General features: G+C 40.0%; 1 protein-coding gene across 4 annotated transcripts in view; it reads left to right on the top strand.

Annotated features, from left to right (window-relative positions):
* Positions 1-26,986, top strand: part of SCAPER (S-phase cyclin A associated protein in the ER) — a 440,399-nt gene that overhangs the window by 223,507 nt on the left and 189,906 nt on the right. For all 4 annotated transcript variants that reach the window (XM_029575230.1, XM_029575228.1, XM_029575229.1 and 1 more), the window contains one exon: positions 3,713-3,836. In XM_029575230.1, coding sequence (XP_029431090.1) covers positions 3,713-3,836 — 124 coding nt within the window. The remainder of the gene's footprint in view (positions 1-3,712; positions 3,837-26,986) is intronic.

The following is a 26,986-nucleotide window of genomic DNA, read 5'->3' as shown; positions in this document are numbered from 1 at the left end:
AAAAGATAAAAAACAGGATTCAAAAACAGTTAAGCACATAATAAATTCTGGTGTTTTGCAGCAAATATCTAAAGTTTCATACTCTATAAAGGCGTTTCGCAGCAAAATATCTTAAGTTTCATTTGCTGCTGTGCCCGGGATCACGGGCCAGCCATCGGCCGGCATGCGCAACTTGCACCTGTCCAAGGCAGGCGTAACTCTGTAAGATACATTTTTTAGTGGGGTTTAGCAGGGCTGGGGGGCGGGAGAGTTAAGGGAAGGTGGGGTGGAGGGATAGGGAAATTCCCTCTGAGGCCGCTCCGATTTCGGGCGGACATTTGTGCGTGCCAGGTTGAGCGCACAAATGTACACCATGTGCGTATGTTTTAAAATCTGCCCCAATTATTGCAAACTTTGGTAATAAGACAAGAAGGGGTTGTGGTGTAGGTTTAAATATTGGTTTTGTGAGAAGTAAAATTGATGCTAGCAAGGCCTGAAATGCCCTGCTAGCAGAGGTAGTGGAAGCCATCTCTTTGGCAGATTTTGGCCATTCTTGGGACCAGTGTGGAGGACAGTGGTGGGGAAAGGGTTGAGAGATGAGTGGAAGACATAGGGGAGGATGGAGTTAGATACACTTATAAAATCCCCTATGCAACTCAACACTATCTAAATTGGATACATTTCTACTGGGCAGACTGGCTGAACCATTTTGGTACTTCTTTGCATCAATTATTTTACAATGCGTGGGAATTTCACAATTATATTTTTGCGCATACTTGGAGAGTCCCACTCTTACTCTGTCTCTACTGCCACCCCGTTCCATGTGTTGAAGCATGGAATTATTTATGATTTGAATGGCCCACCAGGCAGTTCAAAGATCCCTTTGAATTTCCAGTTGATCAGGGGAGGGGGAGGAGATCCACTTCTGATGATGCAACTGGTCAGATTCCACATCTGAAAACAAGTTAATAGCTGCATAAGAGCACTCAGAAGAACTGCTGATATGGTAGTGACATAGAATGCTAATGCTATGTCCTTTGACAAAATGAACTGGCACATGGGGCAGTCACACATATTGCCCGCCCTTTCCATTGTCATCTTTGATAATTACTTCAAATAGTTCTTTCGCTATTAATCAATAGAAAATACTTTTAAAAATAAAGAGGAGCTGTTTTGAATTTGGCCCTTTTGGTACAAAAATCATTTCTCTGATTAATTCAGTCTGTTTCTGCTCCTCTTGGTAACATAGAATTGCCAGCTGCCGATGTTTAAACAAGAAGGAGCTTATACCATAGATGCTACAGGTGTGCCAGGTGGAAACCGAGAAATACACATGGCAGCCTTGAGCAGGGCTGGTGAAAGGGTATTAGGTACCCTAGGTAAACATTACAGCTTTGCTTTTCACCCTCCCCACACAGAAGTAAAATTATGTATTTTTAATACAGATTTTACATGAAAAAGGACATTTAAAGTAAAGTCTTCTAAGGTAAAAAATCTGTTACAACATGTGTATTATATTTAAATATAAAAAAGGCACTGGGAACCCACATGTCAGGCCTGTTGGGTATAGGTTTACCCCTCAGAAAGCCAGGAGTAAACAGAATTACAATATAGTAAATCTCCCATACCAAAACAGCACTAACTGCCAGCACTCAAACAGCAACAACCCTACCTATGAAAAGACAACACTGCAAGTATTAAACCAGGCCCTAAAACACCAATGCACCTCCTGTTAGGAAAACAGATAGACTAAAACTGCTATAGATCCCTACAAGGAAACTATGCTAGCAGAATATCTCACTTCAGTCACACATGCAAAACTCAGATTTTCATCAAATACATAATAAAAAGACCATAAATTATAAATAGAAATGTGCAGGAAAAAACTGAATTGTGAACTGCAAAAAGCCAGATTCTGTATGCACTGAAACAATGGAAAAATAAAAAGTCACCAGTCCTCATAAAACATCAAATAATAAAATCACGAATATAAAGCATCAGTAATAGTAAAAGCATATCAATAAAAGCATAAATATTTCAAAACTGACAAATTAAAAATGCATATCACATTTTTTTAAATGTTCCAAACATCAAGAAAATATTTCAAAACAGCAAATGCATCAGATTACACCCAATTAGTAAAATAATTCATGCTGAATCCTTAATATTGTAAAATAAAAAACTATTTATACTGTATCCTTAAAAATATAAAAAAATCCCACTCTCTTCTTACCTGGGAACTTTTGATTTACAGATTCTCTGAGATTGTCATAGATTAGCAGGGGAATAGAGGGGGGTTGTTGTGCACAAACTTTCTCCTCTCTCTCTCTCATATACACACACTCCCTTACTCATGCCTTCATCATGTGCTCTCCCTCACTCAAACATACCTCCATTATCACCCACTCACGCTTCTCCTCTCTGGAAGCAAAAGCTGCTGCAGCATTCTCCTTCAGCCTTCATGGCCTATGACACTCTTCAGGCCGCAGGGATTTATACTGCTGTACCTTCTGCTCTTTTGTTCTTTGGCCAGATGGGCCAATGTGACATTACTCTGGCTCTTCCTCCTTTTGGCCCTGTGGGTTGATGCTGCAGCCTGAGCCTTCCCCTGCTCCTTCTGGGGCCATGATGGAATTTCCTCATCGGTTATGCAGACCGCCACGACACCACTTCCTCTTCTGGACTCACGTGGGTGGGAAGAAGGGGATGCCACCATGGTGCCGCTCCCAAAACCGTGCCACATTAGGCAACTGCCGACTCCATTTAGTGCTTCCCACACTAAATGGAGGGGGCAGTAATCCAAAGTGGGCCTGTAATCCTTGTTAAATATATGTGAATAGCCGAATATAAAATGGATTAAAATTTAATTCTAAATCTGGTCAAGAAGAGAAAACATTCTTAAAAATAAAAAAAATGATCCAGAAGCCAGGATGTAAATAACCTCTTCTTCACTGTGGCCTGGATTTTAAAAGGCATTCGCACGCCGGGCCTATTTTAGAAAGGCCCGGCCACACGCGTAAAGCCCGGAATGCGCATATGTCCCAGGGCTTCGAAAAAGGGGCAGAGAGGGGGCGGGGGGTGGGGCTGTGCAGGGGGGGGCAAGGTCAGTGGCTCCCGGCACAGCGACCATTTGCAGTTGTGCTGGGCGATCGTGTGCTGGCAGGCTGCCGGCGCGCACAACCTGCGCCTGCCCGGAGGCAGTGCAGAAGATAAAACAAAGTTCGGGGGGGGGGGGTTGAAATAGGTTAGGGGAAGGGGTAGGAAGGTTAGGTTAGAAGGTTGGGAAGTTCCTGGGGAAGGCCGCGGGCGTCGGCGCGCACAAGTTGCACAATTGTACACCCCCTTGCGCGCGCCGACCCCCAATTTGCGCGCACGTGTTATAAAATTGCGCGTCCATGTGTGCACGCCGGGTAGCTCGTGCCCAGATATTAAAATCTACCCCTAAGTCATTTTGGATATATACCAGCATGACAGACTTCAAGAAACATTTCTGTAAAAGAAAGACATGTAAGACTGACTGGTTATTTTCTTTTGGATTTCTTAACATCTGGGATTATACTTCATACAGGGACTTTGGAAATTTCAAAAAAACTCCCATCACTTTCAACAGAAATTCTTCTGCATGTGGTAGCTGTACAGATAAAGGGACGTTTCAGAAAGGCAGTCTTAAAGAAGTTCTAATTACAAGTCATTGTGATTTATTTCAGGTTTTTGTCCTTATTTAACATTGCAGGTTGCAGCGTTTAGCAAAAGATCTTCTCAAGCAAAGTCAGATTCAGGACAGCGGGCCATGGGCAAACAAAATGTCAGCTTTGGACAGGACACTGGGGGAAATATCTCGCATTCTGGAGAAGCAGGTACTGTTAGTGCTACCGTACTAAGAATGTAATAAGTAAAGTATAATTGTGTTGTATATTTAATAGACAAAAAAAATGCAGATTTCCAAACATAAACAACTTCTTTAAGAAAAAAAAAAAAAAAGATTCTAGGGAATGTTCATATATTCTTGCTCAACTCTCAACCAATTATACCATGATATACACTTATAACCATACAATAGCTCCTTTTGAAACAAATGTTGTTTTTTTCATTTTTTAAAGTATTCTTTTCTTTCTAATTGTTTTTTCTATTTTAAGGTATATTCACTTTTTATGCAATTAAAAATATTCAATGATTTCACTAGGTGGTGATTATCTTATTAGTATAGACAAAAATGTTTTCTCATAAAGGTCCTTTCAGCAGTATCTTATTCCACTTATCTTGATGTTGCTAGTGGAAAGCTTTGTTTCAGAGTCCCAACATCCTTTTTCACAAGGTCCCTTAACAGAATCCCAACACAGCTGCATTTCAGCACCTCCCTGATGATCGAGGATCTCATCCAGCAATTGTAAATTTGTGCTTAAAAACTAATTTTCATGTAGCATTGCCAATTCACGCCAGCATTAGAAGCACAAAATTCAGTCTTGGTAGACAATTTAATATCACGTGGTTTTTGGGGTTTTTTTTACCAGTGATAATGGGATAATCATGACTTCTTTATTGGACAGACTTAATCATGTAATCAAACTGTGGGCCAGTCAAATGGGAAAAACCCTTCTAGCCCTGTAGTAAATATCAACCAATCAGAATAAAATTCTCCATTTGATGACACATATATATATGGGGACCTCGTTATCTTCAACAAAAAGGCACATCAAGATAAATTCATATTGTAAATCTGAACAGTCTCAATCAATCTCATTATTCAGACCCCTCTGTTTAGACTAAAAACCCAGTTTGGCCAGATGAGATAATGTATGTATCAGTCATAAACTCAGTTGCTCGAACAAATGGGCTGGTGAGATACAATGTTGGACCATCAAGGCTTCAATCTTCTTAGTCCTAGTGAAACTTCTGTGCTCACTAATCCAGGTTTTGACAATACGTTTAGTCTTCTCCACATATAATAAATCACAGGGGCATTTCACAACATACAGCACATATTTAGACTAACAGATGATATACTGATGCGAATCAAACTGTTATATATTGAATACTCAGACCCATTGAGTAATAGCTGATTGAAATGATATGTTGCCCTCAAAAAGGGAGCTTTCAACTTGAAAGGTCACTGTTGGGAGGTGCACCACCGAATGTGCTGATATGGCTGCCCATAAAGGCCAGACAACCCTCTAGCTGAGTGCCACTCATTTCTAATCTTACATAGAAAGTGTGGGATAAATGGAAGAGTTCCTTTATGGAGGAAAGATCATATTGTTATAAATTCTCATTTCATTATAATAAGGAATTCTCTCTGGGTCTAAATACCAAGAACTTCCAGTGATGGCAGGATCTGGGCTTAATCACCATCCGACTCAAACTATCTCTAAATTGTGTGGTCTTTTAAATGAGGAGGCACAAGCTAAACCAAAACAGCTGGTTTCTTGGGAACGAGATCTGTTGGAGGAGGCAACATGGGCTCTTTGCTTTCTATATACAGGAAAAAGCTCAGTCTCTTCCATTATTGTTGAAAAAAAGCTATAAAATATTGTATTTCCTGTATCTTACACCTGAGAAACCACACAAGTACTATCCAACGATAGAAGATAAATGCAGGAGGAAATGTGGTTAGAGGGAAACCTTTTTTCACATATTTTATTTTTATTTAAAAACTTTTCTGTACCATTGCTAAGTTAAATACCGTCGCAACGGTTTACATGTAGGCACATATTTAATGTAGGTAAAAGTGTACTATAGTACATTCTAATCAGGTGCCGTCAAAGGTTCGGTTACAATATATCATTAGACATAGTCATTTAGCGAAGTAGTTCATGACCAATTGTACCAAGGTACTTACACCGGTAGTTTTATTACACATAGTATTATAGTTATGTTTTATTGTGGTGTAGAAATCATAGACTAATCTTACTGTACAGTCCTAAGGACTGTATGTCGGTGCCTTTCTGTCTTTTCCTGAAATATTTCTCTCTATTCTCCTGTCTCTTTGTAAAATGCTTGTTTAAAAAGCCATGTTTTTATATTTTTCTTAAATGTCTTGAGATCACTTTGTAGCCTGATCTCTGGAGGCATTGTGTTCCAGATAATGGGTCCTGCTAGTGATAGGGCTCTTTCTCTCACTTGTGTCAGTCTTGCTGTTTTAAGTGATGGAATGGTTAGGAGTTCTTTATTTGCTGATCGGAGGTTCCTGTGTGGAGTGGAGTGGTTTCACATTGGGAAAAGAAATTGTACTTGATCATGTGCATGACAGCATATTGATTCAGAAACACCTGAAGTTGTTCCTGCTTGAATATACCTTCACCAGCTTTGGACCCCAGGTATCATCTCTAGTGGGGCAAGTGGTGATGGCAGCCAGATGTGAACTGACACATTGCTGGAGAATGCCTTCAATTGTTTCTGAGGAGCAGTTGTGTGCTTATTCAGCAGAGGTTTATCATTTGAAAAGATTAACTGTGATTAAGCTGACTCTGCAGAAATTTCCTAAGATTTGGTCTGTGTACGAGTAGTGATCTTAAGAAGCGGTGTTGTTTTACCTGATGATATTTTTTGGAGGAACTTTTACCTTACTGTGATGTATTATTTTCATTACTATTATTATTGTCCACATTGACATTATTATTACTACTACTATTTCATATATACAAAAACCAATATATCCTACTGTATCCTTTAGTACAAATGTTTTCAGTTACTTTATTCATTCATTTAATAAAAATCTTTACACTTAAACTACACATTAATACCCTTCCTCCATAGTACTACACGCATACATACACCTTATCCACACCAGTCATACTTCAGACATTCCTCAAACACCATATCTCTAAAAATGCCGACAAATTTCAAAGACAATCCTATCCTCCTAAAAAAAATCGCATTCATGGTCACAACTTATTTTTCGTTATATTAAACCACTCTGTCTTGAATCTCCAAATGTGTCCTCCATTTCAGAGCAAAGAGGCGTAGAGGCTCTTACCTCCTCTCACCACAAAATATTAATTACTGGTAGCTACTGATATATAATATAAATGTATTTACTGCACTCCAGCGAATAGAGAGCAGTGATTGGTCCTTAAGAACTGCCATACTGAGTCAGACCAAGGGTCCATCCAGCTCAGTGTCCCGTTTCCAGCAGTGGCCAAACCAGGACCCCAAATAGTAGATAGATCCCATGTTACTTATCTCAGGGAGAAGCCATTCACTAATAGCTGTAGGGGACACTTCTGGGCATGCGGCAGGAAGTGGGAGTAATTTTGGCAGGGGGTAGAGTAAGGGTGATCAGTGTGACTTTGCTCTAATACATGGATTGGTGGGAGGGGTCTGCTGGCCTGGGCTACGATGATTATACATTTTAAGGGGAGTGGGAGAGAATGGCCTTTGCTGCACTGCTAGTTTTATTTTTTTTTTCCAATATTCAGTAAACTGGTAAGTAGCAAAATTACTCCGATAACTTTATCTAAGTAACTTGCCACTTGCTGGATTATTCAGTATGGACCTGAATATTTATTTTGACTCAAAAAGAAATCATACTAAATATTAACATGCTAAAGATAACTTTTTGTTAGTGTCAATTGAGTTTTGATGTTTTTAGCTTTATTTCAAAAGAAAATGTGTCCCATATATTACTTTCTTGCTTGTATGCTTAGAAAATTTGCTTAGTCTTTAGCTGTGGATAAACTTTAGGTAGCAGCCAGATTACTGAGCTTTCTGTGGTTTATCAGTAACTTTAGACGTATACTGTTACCGCAAGTAAACAAAATTTAAACAGACGGATTTGACATGGATTCTTTCCATCTACCTTTCAGAACTCCTCAGAATAGTGCCAGGTTTAAATAGAGATTCAGCTGTATGCGTTATGAATCAGAAACAGCCAGATTATATCTGCCAAGGTTTATAATTTGATTGAAGCAAAATAAAGTAATGTTTTCTCTGTGACCCATGTCACCAATTACTATCTGAGTGATATAGGAGGATATTTAATATGACTTGGTATAATCAAGCAATTGTTTTACAAGTTCCGAGACCCAAGGAAGACTGTCAGCACAGTCAGTGGTAATAGCAGTAGCAAGAATATGCATATTGTAGCAGCAAGACTGGCCCATCCTGAGCTACCTGCATGGAGCAGCTAAAAAATAAAGATTGCTGGGTAGACTGGTTGGACCACTTGGCTCTTTTTCTGCCATCATTTCCTATGTTCTATATTACTTCTGAATTGCAGGAGAATCTGTATTACCTTTGTTTGCATGACTTTACTGCTTTACCAGTCATTTACATTTTATTAACATGACAATGTCCTGTTAAGAGAAGAGGATATACTTTTTGGTTGAACGTACTGAGACTGAGTGCAGTTTGCTCTTTTGGAAAGTTGGTCAGACATTTGTTGTTCACTGGATGAAACCAAATTTGCTGAGTTTTATCTTTGAAATTGAAGTGTTCAAGCCCCTGAGGCAGCGGCTGTCTAGCTGTGAAACTCGGCCTGAGTCGGGCAAATTTAGAACACGTCTCTATTTTAATAAACATTGAAAAAGATCGAGGCATCTATTTTTCTTTGTTTTCCTGAGACACACTATATGCAGAATTTAACAGACTGGAATGAACTTAACTCAATAAATAGTGTTACATATTGGAAAACAAATGCTATCACTCAATCTGATTCGGGCCTTCTAAAACAGCAATAGCACATAATATCTAATTTAATGGATGCGTTAACACCATAACACATGCGATAATATGATTATTGCATGGTGCGAATGCAAATTTTTAGAAGGGGCGGAACTGGGGAGGGGTTTGGGCGGGATTAATTAAAATGAAGGACAATATCGCACTGTGCGATAAAACTATTGCATGATTTTAATGCCGGAAATAACTACACTTTTTTCCTGGCATTAAGCTGTGCGATATGCCCGAAATGGTCATAATGCTATTTGCGTTAAACATTGCAAATTGCATTTCGGCCATTTCTGGGCTGAGAGAAAGAGACTATTTATAAGGCCGTCATAGTATTCAACTATTTATATGCCTTTAGGAGGGCCAGCTAATAGCTCGAGTTGAGGTGGTGGTGGTTTAGGGGCCAGTTTTACATGCAGAGTGAGACGTACGAACTGCACAGTACACCTCAGTGAAGATTTGACATCTTTTAGAGTGAGGAAAGTCTTATAAAGATGAGATTTCTACAATGTTCTCTTGCCCTAGCTTGATGGACTCTATAACTGGTATTGGTGAAGGGCCTGTTGATAACACATATTTCCGCTGTTACAAAAAAATCTTTTTACAAACTTCATCTGTTAAAACTCCTTCTTCCCCTGTTGTTTCACCAAGATTTTCGAACTGTCCTTCAAATACTCGTGTTTTCTGGTCTTGACTACTGCCACGCATTCTACTTGGGCTTACCAGACTCTACTATTCACCCACTACAATTGGTTCAGAATACCACCGCACGTATATTTTCAGGCACTTCCTTTAGAAATCATATAATTCCAATCCTCTACTCTTTCTACTGGCTTCCAATAAAATTTAGAATACAATATAAAATTTTGACCATAATTCATTCCATATTAGGTGCTACAACCCAAGAAAGAGATCTAGGTGTCATAGTGGATAACACATTGAAATCGTCGGTGCAGTGTGCTGCGGCAGTCAAAAAAGCAAACAGAATGTTGGGAATTATTAGAAAAGGAATGATGAATAAAACGGAAAATGTCATAATGCCTCTGTATCGCTCCATGGTGAGACCGCACCTTGAATACCATGTACAATTCTGGTCGCCGCATCTCAAAAAAGATATAATTGCGATGGAGAAGGTACAGAGAAGGGCTACCAAAATGATAAAGAGAATGGAACAATTCCCCTATGAGGAAAGACTAAAGAGGTTAGGACTTTTCAGCTTGGAGAAGAGACGACTGAGGGGGGATATGATAGAGGTGTTTAAAATCATGAGAGGTCTAGAACGGGTAGATTTGAATCGGTTATTTACTCTTTCGGATAGTAGAAAGACTAGGGGGCACTCCATGAAGTTAGCATGGGGCACATTTAAAACTAATCGGAGAAAGTTCTTTTTTACTCAACGCACAATTAAACTCTGGAATTTGTTGCCAGAGAATGTGGTTCGTGCAGTTAGTATAGCTGTGTTTAAAAAAGGATTGGATAAGTTCTTGGAGGAGAAGTCCATTACCTGCTATTAAGTTCACTTAGAGAATAGCCACTGCCATTAGTAATGGTTACATGGAATAGACTTAGTTTTTGGGTACTTGCCAGGTTCTTGTGGCCTGGATTGGCCACTGTTGGAAACAGGATGCTGGGCTTGATGGACCCTTGGTCTGACCCAGTGTGGCATATCTTATGTTCTTATGTTCTTATGTTCTTATTTATATCATCTTTTCTCAACCTGGTTATGTTCCATTTTACGTATTTACAAACCATTACGACATTTAAGATCTTTATCAAAAAATCTTCTAGATATTCCTTCGGTTCGTCTAGCCAGACTTGACATCACACGAAAAAGAGCTTTTTCCGTGGCCGGGCCAATACTCTGGAACTCTCTACCTAATTCACTCCGTCATATATCTGACACACAACAATTTTAAAAATCTCTAAACACTCATTTATTTCAACTTGCTTTCAAAATCCCAGTAACAAAACACACATAATCTGTCACATACTTTACACCCCCTTTAGTCCTCCGCTCCTTTCCCCCCTTCCCCTTCCTTCCTTCACCTACCCATTCTAAGTACATTTTTGCGGTATTTAGGCACTTGATGTAAGTCTAGTTTTTTATTTAATTATGGATGATTGTCTTTTTTAGTATTACGACCGTATTTTTATTAGATTAGTTTTTTGATTTTATGGTTTTATTATGAATGTTTTATATTGTAAACCATTTTGATTAAATTGTATTTGTAAAATTGGTATATAAACACTTTTAAATAAAATAAATAAATAACAGGGTACTATCAAGCTCCAATTAAGGAGCCGCCTGGGAGGGAACTTCCCTATCCCCCTACCTACTCTTCCTCCCTTTTCCCCTCTTCTCCCCAACCCCTTCCCCCCCCCTTGCTGTTTGTCGCCTACCTTGATTTATGCTCCACCTTGGATTCTTGCCTTTGGACTGCACTAGGTACCCACCTAAAACCTGCCAGCCACCAGAACCCAAGGGCTCAACCTGCAGGGGAGGTGGCTGGTATAGGCGACGCTACAGCCAGTCCGCCACATCTGCCAGCTGTCGGTGTGAGTCTAGTGGGCTTGCTCAATAGGCAGAGTCATCCTCACCACAGCTTCTAAGTGTCCACTCTTCTGATGAGCATCACAAAACCTTATGACTTTTAGACTGCTTTAAAAGTTGTGGTTATTTTGAATGATCTAAATAACTTTGTTTTTATCATGCTTTGCTATCCAGATTTGTGATGCTGAATAGTGGTTCAGTTGGACAAATTCTTGATTTTAGGACTTGATTTTTTAATTGTGCTTCAGCATTCTAAATATCTAAAAGATTTGATTTTTTCACTATTAGAATATTTTGAGTTGTATATGAAATTGTGCTGTATTGTTAATTGTTTTGATGGATTATTAGCAATGAAATGTATTGTGGAGTATTTTATTTTATTTAATGTTGTTTGATTTTATTTTTCATATATTTCAATAGGATTAATTTTAATTTATTAATATATGTTGCTGTTCCTGAATTTTGATTATCTCTGTAATTGATCATGTTTTATGTGTAGGTCACAATCTATTAAAATTGTAATCCATCTTTAGCTACTTTGGAAGAACAGACTAGAAATTTAAATTTAAAAAGTTATTTATTTATTTTATTTATTTGCAGTTTTTATATACCGACATTTGTTTAGTAACCTCACATCGGTTCACAATTAACAGAAACATTGCAACTGCGCTAAAATAAACAAACATTTGCAACAGTGCTTTACAATTAATTTATTAACCGGGGGGGGGGGGGGAGGAGAGGGAACAATGGCAGGGAGGATAAAATAGAGGTACATTGTTGTATTGCTGAACGTATAAGACTAAAAATAAATAGGATGCATTTTTAATACAAAGTTGGGAAAAGAAAATTAAATAAGGGAGAAAGGAAAGGGGTAGAAATCTTTTATATACAAATGATAGGAATAGATGTCAAAATAAATTAGGAGTAATGAGAGAGAATTAGGGTTGTATTCTTAAGTAAATTAGTGCGCAAAGCTGTAGGAATAGGAAGAGAGCATATAGGTTAAGTATAGGCCTGTAGGAAAAGCCATGTTTTCAGTTTTTGTTTAAATTTTATTGGGCATGTTTCTTGACGTAACTCTAGTGTCATATTATTCCAACAGTTCGGCCCGGCTATGGTTATGGTTATCACACGCTTCCTAGTTGTAAATGAAGTTTAGATTTAATAAGAGAGTTGATATGAATGTTATATAGAGAAATGTAAGTTTGAAGATATGATAAAGTAGTTCTTAAAGATGTGCTCTAATGCCCAGTGGGAAAATGACAAATTTACTTTTTAAAATCAGTTTGTGTGAGCAATAAATCCTGACTTTGAAAAATGAGTAATATCCTGCAGGTAGTCAGGCTTGTAATGCTGGCAGCTGGGATATATCTTTAGTTTGAGCAATTTAAACAGAAACAATTAGGCAGACTGGATAGGCCAATTGGTTCTCATATACTGTTATCTACTATGTATTTATTTATTGACTTGATTTGCTCATTTAAATATTGTTATGCCACTTTCCCTATGAAGCTGATCAAGCAATGTACAATAAGTAAAAAAAAATATAAAATAATACAAAACAGACCAAATAATAAAAATGACCAACTATTAAACACCCAAACATTTGGACATCAGCAAAATAAACATAAATCCATGAGAGTCAACCCAAGTATGATACTTTAACAGTTAAACATCAAAAAAGGTTCTTAAAAATAAAAGATTTAAGGTGTTATCTGATTGAGTAGAAGAGGGTTTGCCCTAACTAAATTTCCATTTTTCCAAAAGCCTAAAAAAGTTTTTAAGTGACAGAATCATCTCCATAGTAAGCAGTGGGAGCTGCATGGCAGCCCTCACCTTGAACTTAGGTCAGCCTTAAACATGAGTAAAGGTATTTAGATCTGAAGTCTCCTGAATATAAATATAAAGCACAGATATATATTGTGATTAGGCATTTGTGGGCATGTCTGTCGATGGAGTGGGAGTAATAATAGTGTTGATGGCAGTGATGCCTCCTGCTCATTCCAAACATCTTTTTTTGAGGCCACAACAAATATCTTTTCTTTTTTTTTTTTTGCAAAATATCTTGTGAATGACTCCTATTATGATAGCTTCTATTTGTTTTAGCATATTTTGGCACTATTCGCCCTCCAGAGGTTGGGAAAAAATGTGGGTGAATTGACCCTCTAATTATTTGAAAGTGATGAAATTGAAGGTACATGGTAATAGAAAACTTTCAAAAGAAGAGAAAAAGTAGAAATACAAAATTAAACCTATATAAATAATTTAGGATTTCATATGTCCATCTTGGCAATAATATATGAATCAGTGAATTGAATTCAAAATAAATCTCTGCACATTGCAGTCCTTTGTTTCATTCAAGAAAATGAATGAAATCAGTATCATATTCATAAAAAATGATTTTTTTCTAGGATTATTATAGTAGTAGCAACAGAAAAGAACAGTGAATATAAAAATCATTATGGTGACCCAAAGTAATTCTGAACATAATACTTTGTGTGTTCATTCAACTTCCTGGACTTCCTTATAATGTAATTACAGAGTTCCTAGTGAAATTTGCTCATTCTCTCCCAGACCCCAAAATTGACTGAAAGCCCTATAATTAAATTTTAAAGAACCTCAAGAGTATTAAACACATTATAAAGCTTTTTGAGATTTGTTTTTAATTTTAATTTAAAATAAAAGAAGCAGCCTCTCCACTGCCATTTGAAATGAAATACTCTCATTATTGAGGAGGCACTGTCTGAGCCGCACTATATGCAGAATTTAACAGACTGGAATGAACTTACCTCATTAAATAGTATTACATATTGCACATATATATATTGAACACCTGCCACCCACAAAATGTAAAAATAAGATGGGGCTGCACAGATGGACACTCGTATTTTATAATCTGTGCATCTTTTAGTTAAATCTTTTTTTTATTATTTTTATGCCTAAGTTCCTGAACATCCAGAGGCTGGACATAATGACGGATATGCAAGTACACATAAAAATGTGTCCTGTCTAAATCATATTCAGCCTGATTTTAAGAGGCCAGTGTGTGTAAAAACGGGCGTTATGCACGCGGTGGGCCCTTGTTACCCCAAGCATGCAAGTCGTGGGCTGCCCACACATCTGTGCGCGGCCATCAGATTTTATAACATGTGTGTGCTGGTGCACGCATGTTATAAAATTGGCGTGCACCGGTCTCAAAATCAACCCCATTTTTCCTGTAAATCTTGAAATGAGAGCAACGTGCCCTCCTCGTTAAATAGCTCCTCACCCCCACAACCCTCCCCATCTCAAATGCTTCACCAATTGCCTTCCAACCACCCTAACACCTTCAACCCTCAACTGCCTCATAAATCACCCAAAATACCCCCTACCCATACCCCCATCTCCAATTGCTTCAATAGCTTCTTAACACCTCTACCTGCACTTCAAACCTCCGATTGCTCCAAATGCCCCTCAACCCATCCCTAACACCCCCAACTGTCCTCTAACCCACCACAACACCTACTACTACACCCCAAGCCCCAATTGTCCCATAACACCCCCTATCCACACCCTCACTCATCTTTCTTGCTTCTGCAATGGAAAGAAATATAGTGCTGTGTTTTCTTGAGAAATGCAGCCAGGAACTGCTCCGTACATATGAAGATAGCAGACTGGCTTATTCCAACCGTGATCCCTAGAAATGTCTGGAAAGTAGTAGTGGCCAAAAATGCCAGAGCAGAAGTGATTTTGATATGTACTGGCAAGGTGTGGCCCCATGTGGGTGGAAAGGTGTAGATGCAGTATGTCTTAGGTACATTGTGGTTTCCTTGTAGAATCTGAATCTCTGCACATCTTGCTCCTCTGACAGATCCAAAAACCAATGCCCTAGTCATGTATACTCTTTGTAAAAGGTAAATCCTCTCTCCTTCCTCAACTGTTGTGCCATGAGTATCCATAAGTCAAGTTGAAGTACTCTATAATGGTACCATCAATGCACAATTAAGCTACGAAATTTGTTGCCAGAGAATGTAGTCAAGGTTAGTAACATAGCTATTACTCATGGCCTTTATCATTATTCTTTGTGCCCGCCCAGAGGTTCATTGGATTATTTCTTATGCTCTATTATAAGATGCAAAGTAACTTGTATTTTGTGTGACATCTCTTGTGTCAACATTTTGAATTAGACAGTGATTTTGTGCTATTGTTACTGTTCTGCATTTTCAATAAAGTTGTTGTTTTTTAAAGGCATTTACATGCAAAAAAAAAAAAAAAGGTTTGGACAAATTTCTGAAGGATAGGTCCAAACAATAATTATTAGCCAGATAAGAGGCAAAGACAGTCAAATCTATTAGGATCTCCTCTGTACTTCCAAGTGACCAGAACTGGCCAGTGTCAGAGACAGGATGCAAGACTAGATAGAACATTGGTCTGACCTAGCATGACATTTACAGTCTTATGACAAATGTTTTTCATTGTATTTTTTACTTCCAACTTTTCATAGCAATAGTTCTGTAGGTTTATGGGCTATCAGAGAAAAACAACAACTCACTTGTCCATTGTTAGTCCATTCACCATAGGCCAGAATGTTAGATGGGTACTTTTAGAGCCTGATTCTGCAGGCTATTGCTTAAGTACTGACAAGCTAATTGATAACCATACCAGAAGAGCACAGCTTACTTTCCTAGGCAGGAGTTGGTGCCAATCAGATAGTAAAATAAGTTTACAGTAATAGCCAGGGTTGTTTTTCAGTCATTGAGCTATAAACATTAGGTTTAAATCATGTTTTGAAAATGAAGTCACTAAGATGGGGGTATTGTTTCCTGTACCAATCACTTATCCAGCTTTACAATCTGTTTTGCGGCTGCACAAATTCCATTTATATCTCCTTTTAGGTATAACTGCTATTTTTGACATCATATCTTAAAAGATAATTTTATAAATACATTTGGATTCATTTGACTATATCAGCCTCAGTCTTTGCAGTACTGGAATTCTCAGCAACACTAATATTGGGCAAGAATTACTACTGTATACAATTCATATATATATTTTTATATACAACAGAATATCAAATAAGTTTTTTTTCAAGAAAAGTGCTCTTTTATATAAAAACAAAATAAAAACCTCCACTACAGTATTTAACTACAAATTGCAAAAAAAAAAAACCCAGAACCCTTTAAAGTGACACAATCATGAAAAATAATTCAAAATAATGATTGAAAGAATTCAATTAAATAAGGGTGAGAAAGCCAGTTCATGACTTACTGAGATCCAGTAAGCTATTTGTATGCCTGTTACACATGTGCCAGCAGGGTACAATTGGTTTTTATCAATAGTGGCATAATAAAATACCCTTAATACATTGAAATAATCTGTGTAGAGCTAGAGAGCATTAAATCCATAATGCTGCAAAAACACAAATAACTGAGGTTCTTAACCAGCCAATCGTGAAATAGACTTCTTGGTAGTGTAGAAGGATCGCCCTTAAAATTTAAAAGTGTGATTTCTGGTTTATATGAAAGACTCAAAATACCATATTCTTGAATCTCCAAGGCCTACTTTTCACTATAATGATAGCTTCACCAGGGGGTAAACTAAAGAGGTTTTACAAAAATACAGCCAAATTTTAGAAGGCCTACGCACGTAAATACGGGTTTACGTGCGCCGAGCAAATTTTCAAAGGGGCCCAGCCACACACGTAAATCCCAGAGTGCGCACAAGTGCCGGGCCTCGTCAAAGGGGCAGGCCTCGGGGGCAGGGTCTGGGTAGGGAGAGGCGGGGCAGGACAGAGGCCAGCCGGGACAGCGGCCATTAGCCGCTGTCCTGGGGAAACGCGCGCCGGCAGCTGTCGGCGCGCGTAAATTACTTCTGCTCCTGAGGAGAAGCAAGTAATGAAATAAAAATATTCAGGGCAGGTAGGTTAGTTTTAGGTGATGGGGAGGAGAGGGGAAGAGTTAGACAGGGGTTTAGGGAAGTTCCCTCCGAGTCCGCTCCTTAATTGGAGTGGATGGGGAGGGAACTGGGGAAGGCCCGATCGCGTCACCGCATGGAGTTTGCAAAAGAACACAACCCCTTGTGCGTGGCGCACCCACATGCGTGCGTGGATTATAAAATCCGGTGTGCATGTGTGCGCGGCCACCTGATTCTATAATGTGTGTGCGCGCCAGGAACCGCGCACATGCATGTTATAAAATCTACCCCATAGTGAACTGTCATCCACTTATCTGAACATATTGGGGCAGATTTTATAAAACTATGCGCGCTCGTACTTTTGTTCGCACACCAGGCCGAGCCGCGCAGCCTGCCTCCGTTCCCACCACCTCCCGCACCTTCCCCTCCCTTCCCCTACCTAACCCACCCCCCCAACCCTATCTAAATCCCCCTTACTTTTGTTGCACAAGTTACGCCTGCCCGAGGCAGATGTAACTTGTGCACACCGGGCCGGCCACCGGCGCGCCATGGTCCAGTCCAGGGGCTGGTTCGGAGGCTGCAGCCACACCCCCGGAACGCCCCCGATGATGCACCGGCCGCGACACGCCCCCCCCCAGCACACCTCCCGACACACGCCCCCCCCCCCAGCACACCTCCCGACACGCCCCCGATGACGCGCCGGCCGCGACACCCCCCGACACATAATATGATCTTATAAGACCAGTTTCCCTATAGGAAAACTAGGTTAAACAGAGCAGGAGCTCCTAGAACATATATAGTTTAAGGCTATTTTAAACTTCCAGAGAAAGAGATGAATGACTTCTTACATCATAAGACGAGACCTTTGACTGTCACGGGATCTGGCAATCAGGGCTGCCCCGGAGGGAAGGTAGGTACCTGAGAGGCAAGGTGGAGACCAGGAGATGGAGAAGAGCTAGGGGAGATGGAGAAGAGCTAGGGGAGACATATGGAACAGGAACTCTGGCACTGGACATATGTAGGACACCAGAGACAGAACTATGAAGCAAGAAGGTTTATATGCAGAAGTGCTGGAACACAAATACAGTTGCACAAATCTTGGAACAAGATACTTAAACTAGAACAAGGCTTGGAAATCAGGAAGCAAATGGAAAGCAAATGTCCACGGGGCGGACATCGAGAGGGCCACTGGACTAGCACTGTGTGCCTTCTGAACATGCCTTATATACTGCTGGGAATAAGGGGCACACCTAGTGCTGGTCCAGTCAGGAGACAGCAGGGGCATGTCTAACTCTCCCAGAAAGAGGACAAATATACCAAGACTCCTGGGAAAGCCAGCAGCCTTGTAGCAAGATCACGGCCAAAGATCTCAGGTTCAAACTCTGTTGACCTTGACAGAATGCCCCCCCCCCTCCCCTGATGGGTGGCCTTCTGACACCGCAAAGTCCACCAGGGTCCCAGATCAAACCTAGGGAAGCACAGTCATCAACAGTTGACGTGGTCTGGAATGGAATTGCGGCAGATACTGACTCACCTTGGCTTTGTGAAGATGAGCCAGGAACTGGCTCAGTTTGGAGTGGAGTCATGGCAGGAACTGGCTCGACGTGGAGGGGGAAACCATTACAGGAAATGGCTCGGTTTGGAGTGGAGTCATGGCAGGAACTGGCTCGACGTGGAGGGGGAAACCATTACAGGAAATGGCTCGGTTTGGACAGTTGGCGCTGGATTTGCTGGAGCTGGCTTGGCATGGAAGGCTGAAGTAATTGTGAGTGCAGTCTTTAAATCTGTGGGTAAAGCAACTCGGAGCAAAGTCTCTGGTGCTGCTGTGGAAGAAGGAGCCTGGAGCAAGGTCTTTGGTGGTGCTGCTACAGGAGAAGCAGCCTGGAACTTCATATCCCTTGGGGAGGCAGACAGTATCAGATTTTCTGGAGAGGTCAGAAGGAAAAGAGTGACAGCTAAAGTCATAGAGAACGCAAACTGATTAGTAATGTAAAACAGGATAATTTCTGGACAGAAAAAGGAGAACTTCTCATAATGGTGATTTCTTCCTGCCTGTGTGCATACCTTCCCTCCATGTCCTCTAATAAAGATGTTTTAGACAGAATTGAAAAAAGACAAAAACCCTTTGATGTTAACAGATCCGTTCTGGCTTAGGAAGGCGTGCCGAGAATAGTAAAATCTTGTCCCATCAGACGTAAGCGAACCTGACTGTGCAGGCCCAGGCCACTTTCCTTCATCTATATTTCTAGCCTTTCCTTTCAAGAAGGCTTCTACAGTACAGTAATTGAAGTTTTGGGGTGTAAAGGATAAAGTATCCTTTGTAAAGCTCTACTTGTTGCTACAGGAAGCCAGTAGTTCCTTATAACTGAAAACATCTTGGATGTTTTAAACACAGTGACAATGACATGTCAATGGTGGTAATACAGGGAAAAAGCTATGTTTTTCTTGTACTTACAGTATATCAAATATTCTGTGGACTCAATTTAAACTTTGTACATGGCCACATGCCAGTGCTATATTAATTCGTGAAGCCGAATGTTGAGCTATACAGGTGTGTTATTGCACCTCATCATTATACATTATTGCATGTATCATCAGCTTGAAACCACTCAAACTGAACATATTAGATCCTGACAGCCACACAAACCAAAAGAACCACCAGTGCTTCGCAATTGCTTTGCATCTATTTTGTGCTTATGGGGGAAAAAAACCTAGCTGGGGCCAGCCTGGAGCCTGGTAGCTCAAGCGACAAATGCTGTGCACTGCCATTTGGAAGGTCCTGGTTTCAATCCCCAAAATAGTTTTTCTGCTCCCTGGGTTGGGAAAAAGTCGTGATCATTGCTTGGGGAATTAGATCTGATGACTAGATTTATGGCCCATGATTGCAGGGTTCCAGAAGGATGCGTAAGACCAGGACCATCACTGCAATGAGCAGTCTGTGTAAGTTGGGAGATATAACACAGGGGAAGGGGGGAGCCCAGCGGCACTGCTTTTCACCATGGCTTTGTTTATTTTTGTGTTATGCTTTGTTTTTTAAAGTCATTTAAACTGGTTTTGTGTCTACACTTCCGACAGGCTCTGAAGCTGATACATTTTCTCAAAAGCTCTTCACTGTTCCAGCTTCTCAGGGCTTAGGGAGTGAGGGTAAGTTCCATGTGAAAAGGAAGAACATAGAAAAGTTATTGCCACTAATTTATGGTCAGCTTTCCCTTTCGTCCCGCTGTAAGTCAGTCGTCAGAGAGAGGTGTGTCTTACAAATCATTTCACTTCTCCTTTTAATTTTCTTCTTTTGGTTTTACCCCTCACCCTAACACACATAATGGTTGCGAATACAACTGCACGCGCTTCCTTCTCTCAGAGGTTGGTCTTGTTTTGAAAAGTAATGTTGCTGTTTTTTTCTACTGACGAACCCTTGAGGAGAGGAAGAATTTGGGACATAGACTGCTGCTGCCCCTCAGCTCAGCTTCTGCTGCAGAGAGGGTGAACGTGAAAGAGCTATATTTTGCTGATGGAAGGGAGTCAAGCAGCTATAGACTAGGGTTGACCTGCTGAGACATAGAGGCCTATGTTCTAAATTGTGAAAGTTTTTTGCAAGTGGGTCCGATGTGCGATAAAAGGCACAAAACCACCATTTCAGTGTTTTGTAAATGTTTCCGTATGAAGGTCTCATGAAATTTGGCAGATTTCTTTCTTCACAAATAGTAAACTTTCATGTGTGGTCTACTACACCAAACATTTTTAAAATTCTGAATTCATGAGCTACTCCAATGGACTCATGCAAAGCATGATTAATTCAGAAATCAGTGAAATTTGGTATGCAAAGACATCTTTGCATGCCAGTTTTAGCAAAAAAGATAACTTCTCCCTTTGTAGGTATCGCTTTTTCGGGCAGGCCCCTTAGCACACTTGTGTGAGAAACTTTTCTATGGACCTTATTTGCATTTGTAGCAAACTTGCACAGGAAAGAGGCTTGCAGGTTTCACAGAAAATTCCTCAGAGAGAGAGAAACAAATGACAAAGGGGAAAAAACATGTATTTGTATGATATGACTTTGAAGAGTTTTAGATTATTTTATTTCTATTTTTGAAATTGTTGTTTACATTCTAGGTATAGCTGAAAATGGATGTGTGATCGTGTGTAACTTTTCTGTTTGTCTTGCAGCTTATAGCAAATGCTTTTTTTCATTTTTATTTTTGCCATTTTTAGACTAGAAGGGGGTGTTGTGTACACTGCAATTTTTTGCTTCTCTTCCCAGCCCTACCATGACTATCTCAATGAAATTCATAATCCAAACTTGACCTGTAACAAGGCCATCCTCCTGCCTGTAACCTCCATGGAAGGAAGAGAGGTATTTTTCTTTTTACAGCTTGCCCATCACTGGAAAAATGGTGCATGCCTTGCACTGTTTCATGCGTGCAAGGCTTTTAAAATCTACCTTAAAATGTATTTGGATTTTCAGGTATTTGATAAAGTCTCCAGAAATACTCCTTAGAAAACTAAAAAGTCAAGGGATAAGAGGTGATGTCTTACTGTGGATTGGTAAATGGTTAAATGCTAGGAAATAAGTAGGACTAAATAGGTTTTCTTCCCAATAGAGAAAGGTAAATCGTGGAGTGTCCAAGGGATCTGTACTGGAACAAATGTTTAACTTGCTCATTAATGATCTGGAAAAGAGAGTAATAACCAATGTTATCAGATTTTCAGATGATTCAAAAATATTCAAAGTAGTAAAGGATTGGATAAGTTCTTGGAGGAGAAGTCCATTACCTGCTATTAAGTTCACTTAGAGAATAGCCACTGCCATTAGCAATGGTTACATGGAATAGACTTAGTTTTTGGGTACTTGCCAGGTTTTTGTGGCCTGGATTGGCCACTGTTGGAAACAGGATGCTGGGCTTGATGGACCCTTGGTCTCACCCAGTATGGCATGATCTTATGTTCTTATGTGAGCAGAAGGACCTTCTCTGTCTTTCTGAGCTCTAAGAGCGCTTTCTGTCTTAGCATGGTTGGATGACACCACCCACTTTGTGGTGGATTTGTCCTGCTACATATGTAGCACCTGTTATAGGTGAGCAATTTTGCTTTTATTCCTTGTGTTGTAATATCTTTTGAATAAGTAGCATGCACCTTGTATTTTGAGCATTTTAAAATATCTGTTAAACTAAGTCTCCTTTTTTTAGTTATTTTTTTTGTTGCATTCATGCTGTCCATGAATAGTATGATTCTAGTGTAAGTTTAGAGGATAGAAGTCAACCTATTAGTGATTTCCTCAGAATAGTGTCACAAATGAATTCACATTCACTGATATCTGGTATGCCAGTGTTTCCCAACTAGTGTGCCTTCAGACTTTGTCGGAAGTGCCGTGGAAAATTCGTCACTGCCTGAAATTCAGAACCAGGCCAGCACTTCATCTCTGCTCTCAGCACCTCACAGCAACAAGAGACACCAGCAGTAGCTCTTAAACATGTAGGGGTTTCTTTCTGAGAACATGTTTAATCATGCATGCTGCCTCTTTTGTTGCTACAGCTTGAGCCCTGGAGTATGGTAATTAATGGGCAGCATGCAGGGCATGGATAGCCAGGCCCCACCTTGTGCAGCACACACAGTGAACATAGCACTTTCCCCCTCTTGAGCCTCCTTCTTTGAGTCCTCTGTCTTATCCCCAGGCTGAGAATGATAGGAAAGCATGCACTGGATGCGACTCACTCTGATTGGTGGGAGCAGCAACAGTGGAGGAGCTCTGGCAGCCACATGGAGCAGCCAAGGTAACTAACTGCGCCAGCTGCCTGCACTACACTGACTTCTCCCTTCCCTTGCACTTGAATATAGAGGGAGCTGATCCATTGCAATGAGTTTGTGTATCTCAACCCTCTCTCTTCCTTTGCTTTAAAATTTAGAAAAAAAAAACCTGATGGGGCTTTCAGTGCTTCTGTCACTCTTTTTTTAGCCAAATAAGTCTTTTCCATCTCCATTCTGTATGGAGGTTGGTGTTCCATACTACATTCTTGTTAATTTAGGTGTTCCTTGTGCTTGAAAAAGTTAGGAAACACTATGGTGTGCAATGTGTGTGTGATGTCACAGCTAATATAAATCAGTCACAGCTAATATAGATAAGTCAAATACCAGCTTACAAAGTAGTTTGACATATTTCCAACCATGGCCACTACCAGGGGTTCAGAAGAACTGCACGGGAATAGCTTCAAAAATATAAATTTGTAGTTGATACGGAATGGGTAGTACCACTTGCTTTCTGTATTTATAGATTGTTACACATTGCATGGTGGATACATTTTTTTAAGCTCTCCATGCAGTCTTGCCCAAAGTTCTACTGATTATATTTCTAGAATTTTACCAGGGAAAATCCATTGAAACAGTATTTAAAATATTCAAGGTAAGTGTGCTCACCTTAACAAATGGATTATGTTATTGTTACTTTTTTTTTTTTTTCTTTACCTTCCAGGAAGTTTAGGTAACATATTTATTCTAAACTATTGTGACCCTGACCTAAAACCTGTGTCTTTTAGGTCTGTATGGCTTGTTCATAACCACTAACTAATGTTCACTTAACCTCCACCCATATAAAATAATGGGTTGTTATACTTTCAGGGATAGATGATGTGAAATAGGGCTTGTGCCTTTAAGCCTTGGTGATGTCATAAAGGGTGATGCTATAAAAGGTGAGATGAGAGGGGGCGTGTCCTTTACCTTTTGTTGTTTGCTTTTGTTCTTTTGCTTGTATGTTGTGAATTTTATCTGTCTGGTGCAGAGATCAGGGAAGGCAATCACTCTTCTCCTAGGCTTAAGGCCTAGCTTCCCTTGGAAGAGGCCCCTAGGATGAATTATGTGGGCATTACCAATGGGACCAGCTGCCTTGGAAGTCTCATTGTTTATCCTAACTTCTGATGTGGAGTAAGTGACTGATTTTGTCAGATGAATTGTGCTAGGGTGTCAGGAATGAATGGCCTAGGATGAGGGATCTTTTGTGTTGTTGCTCAAGTGCTGATTTTGCTATTGACTGTATAGCTTACTGTTGAAATTCTGTTTGAGTAGACTTGTAAATACGTCCTGTTTTTGTATTAATTAATTTGGCATTATTTGGAATAAATATCTCAGTTGGTAAACTTGAACTCTTAATCCCACTAGAGGGGTTCACTAGAGGTGTTGATGAATGGGATCTGTTGTGAGCTTGAAGAAGACAAGAAATTGAGTGAGTGGTCTGTTCATCCACGGAGAGGAGAGGTTCCCAGACCAGTGAGAGGAGGATCAGCAAGGAAGTCGTCTTTGGACCCTGGTCTGCTATATTATCTGCTCAACTGATTTTTCTGGGTTTTTTGAATCCTCAGACCAGTATAAGTGAGGATCAGAATTCCTGTGCCAAACGGTTTTTATTTTATGTGCTCCTAACAGGGTTTATAAAATGGAACAGAAATATCTAAAGATACCAGTTATCTATAGTTGTTGTGTATGCTTCCTCAGTGTAGTAAGTCCTAAAAGTGCAGATACATTTACCATCAGTAGCTAATCTTTTCTGTTTACTTTGTTGATAGATAAAAATCTATAATTGTAAAAGTGTGGAAAAAGATATAGACTCTCCTGCTAATGAACCAATCCTCATATTAGGCTCTCTTTTTTTTTTTTTTTTTTTTTAACCTTTTCTAAGCATTATTCTGCCACCAATGTAGTCTCATTATTTTCAAGTGTCCTAATCAATAAGGTCATGAAAGATTGATCTCAGTGGCTGTCACAGTGTTTATGACAATGCACATGAACAGTCATTTCTAGAAGTGAGCAGTAAGTAATTCTCTTGTTAACTTGCAAGTCAAGAACTCAGCAGACACATCTTGCATGTCAGGGGGCGGTGAGAAGAGTCATGATGCTGTCACTCATTGACTGAGAGGAGGAGACTGACACTGTTAATTGAATTTCCCCAGGGAGGGTAAAAATCTGCATGATGGAAAAGGGAGGAGAGAAGGAGTAGAAACTATACAAGCTGTCAATGTGTGTGAGCTGCTTACATTGCTGTACCTCTGCTAATGGCCTGACTGGGATAAAGAATTGCCCTCAGGGAGAACAAAGTTCAGGACAATAGATTCATATAGCTCTTTGCCATTTATTAAATATCTTTTGTACCTACAAGTCACAATGAAAGAAAAGTAAAATAAAAGTTTCCACAAATTCTGTTAAGGTAATAATGTAACATTTTTCACATTTAGTATTTTTTTGTTTATGCTTGTGCACATGAAGCAGATTAATACCAACCTATCAATCTAATACAGGAGTTCTCTTAAGACTCCTGAGAGATTAGAAACAGCTGTTTTTCTAACAATAATTACTTTGATAGGAGAGACATAGATGTTTCTGGAACATGAGTTCTTATAATTATAGTGTTCCCATTATAGGAGTTATTAGATAACATTTATTTATAAACATGTGATATTCTGCCTTTTCCAAGCTAGTCTCAAGGTGGGTTACAATCAAATTAAAGTTCCATTCCAATTTGTGTCACAATTTACAATCAAGGTAGGGATACACAAATGAGGCATTTAAAGATATGATCGGAGGTATGAAAAGGATTGTAATTGGTCATCTAGGGAGTAGCAGAAGATCTGATATCAATATAGTTCAACTACATGGATTAGGGAGCCAGGGTAGCAGAAGCATTGGAATAAGGCAGCATACCTAATGCAGGGGAACTAAGAGTCATTTTCAGGCTGATACAGAACTGTGTGCTCGGCTGCAAACCCCAAAGGGCATGACTAAATATTCGTAATGTCCGTTGTGAGTATTAAATAACCGTTTTCCACTCATCACCAGCCTTGATTCGAATAAGGTTATATGCTCCCCTGAGGTCCAGCTTTGTGAAAATTTTGGCACCTTGTAGGCAGTCTGAGTTCTGTTATTAGGGGTAGTGGGTACTGATTCTCCTTTGTGATAGCGTTCAGGCCACAGTAGTCTATGCACAACCTGAGGGAGCCGTCTTTATTTGTGATGAAGAAGAACCCAGTGCCTGCCAGAGAAGAAGCAGGATGGATAAACCCGCATTCTAGATTTTCCCGAATGTAACTGGACGTGGCTTGAGTCTTGGGAGGAGACAATGATATGCCCATCCACGAAGGGATTGGCCCCTGGAATGCTGCAGTTGTAGAGGCGCTGTGGTAGCAAAGTTTTAGCCTTTTTCTTTGAAAAGACATCTTGATAGTCCATGTAGTACAAGAGAAAAAGTGTAGTAGCACAGTGATAGGACAAGGAGGTTCTATAGGTTCCAAGCAGGAATCAGGCAAATTGAAGGGTGGCCCAGTCGAATTGCGGTTGATGTTGCTGGAGCCATGGCAATCCCAAGATAATGGGATGAAAGGCCATGGAGATTACATGCAAACTGAGTTTTTCCAGATATGAGACCAGTACATAAAGTCATAGTAACTTGGCCTGGAAGAGGGTCTTCATAGACAGAAGAGATTATTAATGGTGAGTTCATCTAAACCATGGGAATTAAGATTTGCTTGGCGAGTTCCTTCAAAATAAAATTCTCTCTAGAGCCAGAATCCATAAAAGCCTGTGTAGTGAAGCGTATGGAACTCACTCCAGGGTCATGGGAATCAGTAGTTGAAGAGCTGGAACAGTGTGGCCTAGGGTCATCTCCCCACAGGACCTTAGGTATTGAGGTTTTCCCGACCTCAGTGGACATTGAGCCAAAAGGTGGCCTCGACCAGCAAGTATAGGCAAAGGCCCTGCTGCCTGTGGCAAAGTCTATCTTCTGGGGCTAAATGGAAATGCCCCAATTGCATGTGCTCTTTGGGAAGGGGAGAAGTCGAAGGAGCAGCAGCTGGGAGCAAGAGTGGTTTCTGAAACCGGTGTACAAATGCAGCTGTCCTTCGTGCTGGATGGGTCTCCCAAACCCTC

This window comes from Rhinatrema bivittatum, chromosome 13 (genome assembly GCF_901001135.1).
Source record: "Rhinatrema bivittatum chromosome 13, aRhiBiv1.1, whole genome shotgun sequence".
NCBI classification, from domain to species: domain Eukaryota; kingdom Metazoa; phylum Chordata; class Amphibia; order Gymnophiona; family Rhinatrematidae; genus Rhinatrema; species Rhinatrema bivittatum.
Note: the sequence above shows the minus strand (reverse complement) of the source record. Positions and strands in the feature narration are given on the sequence as shown.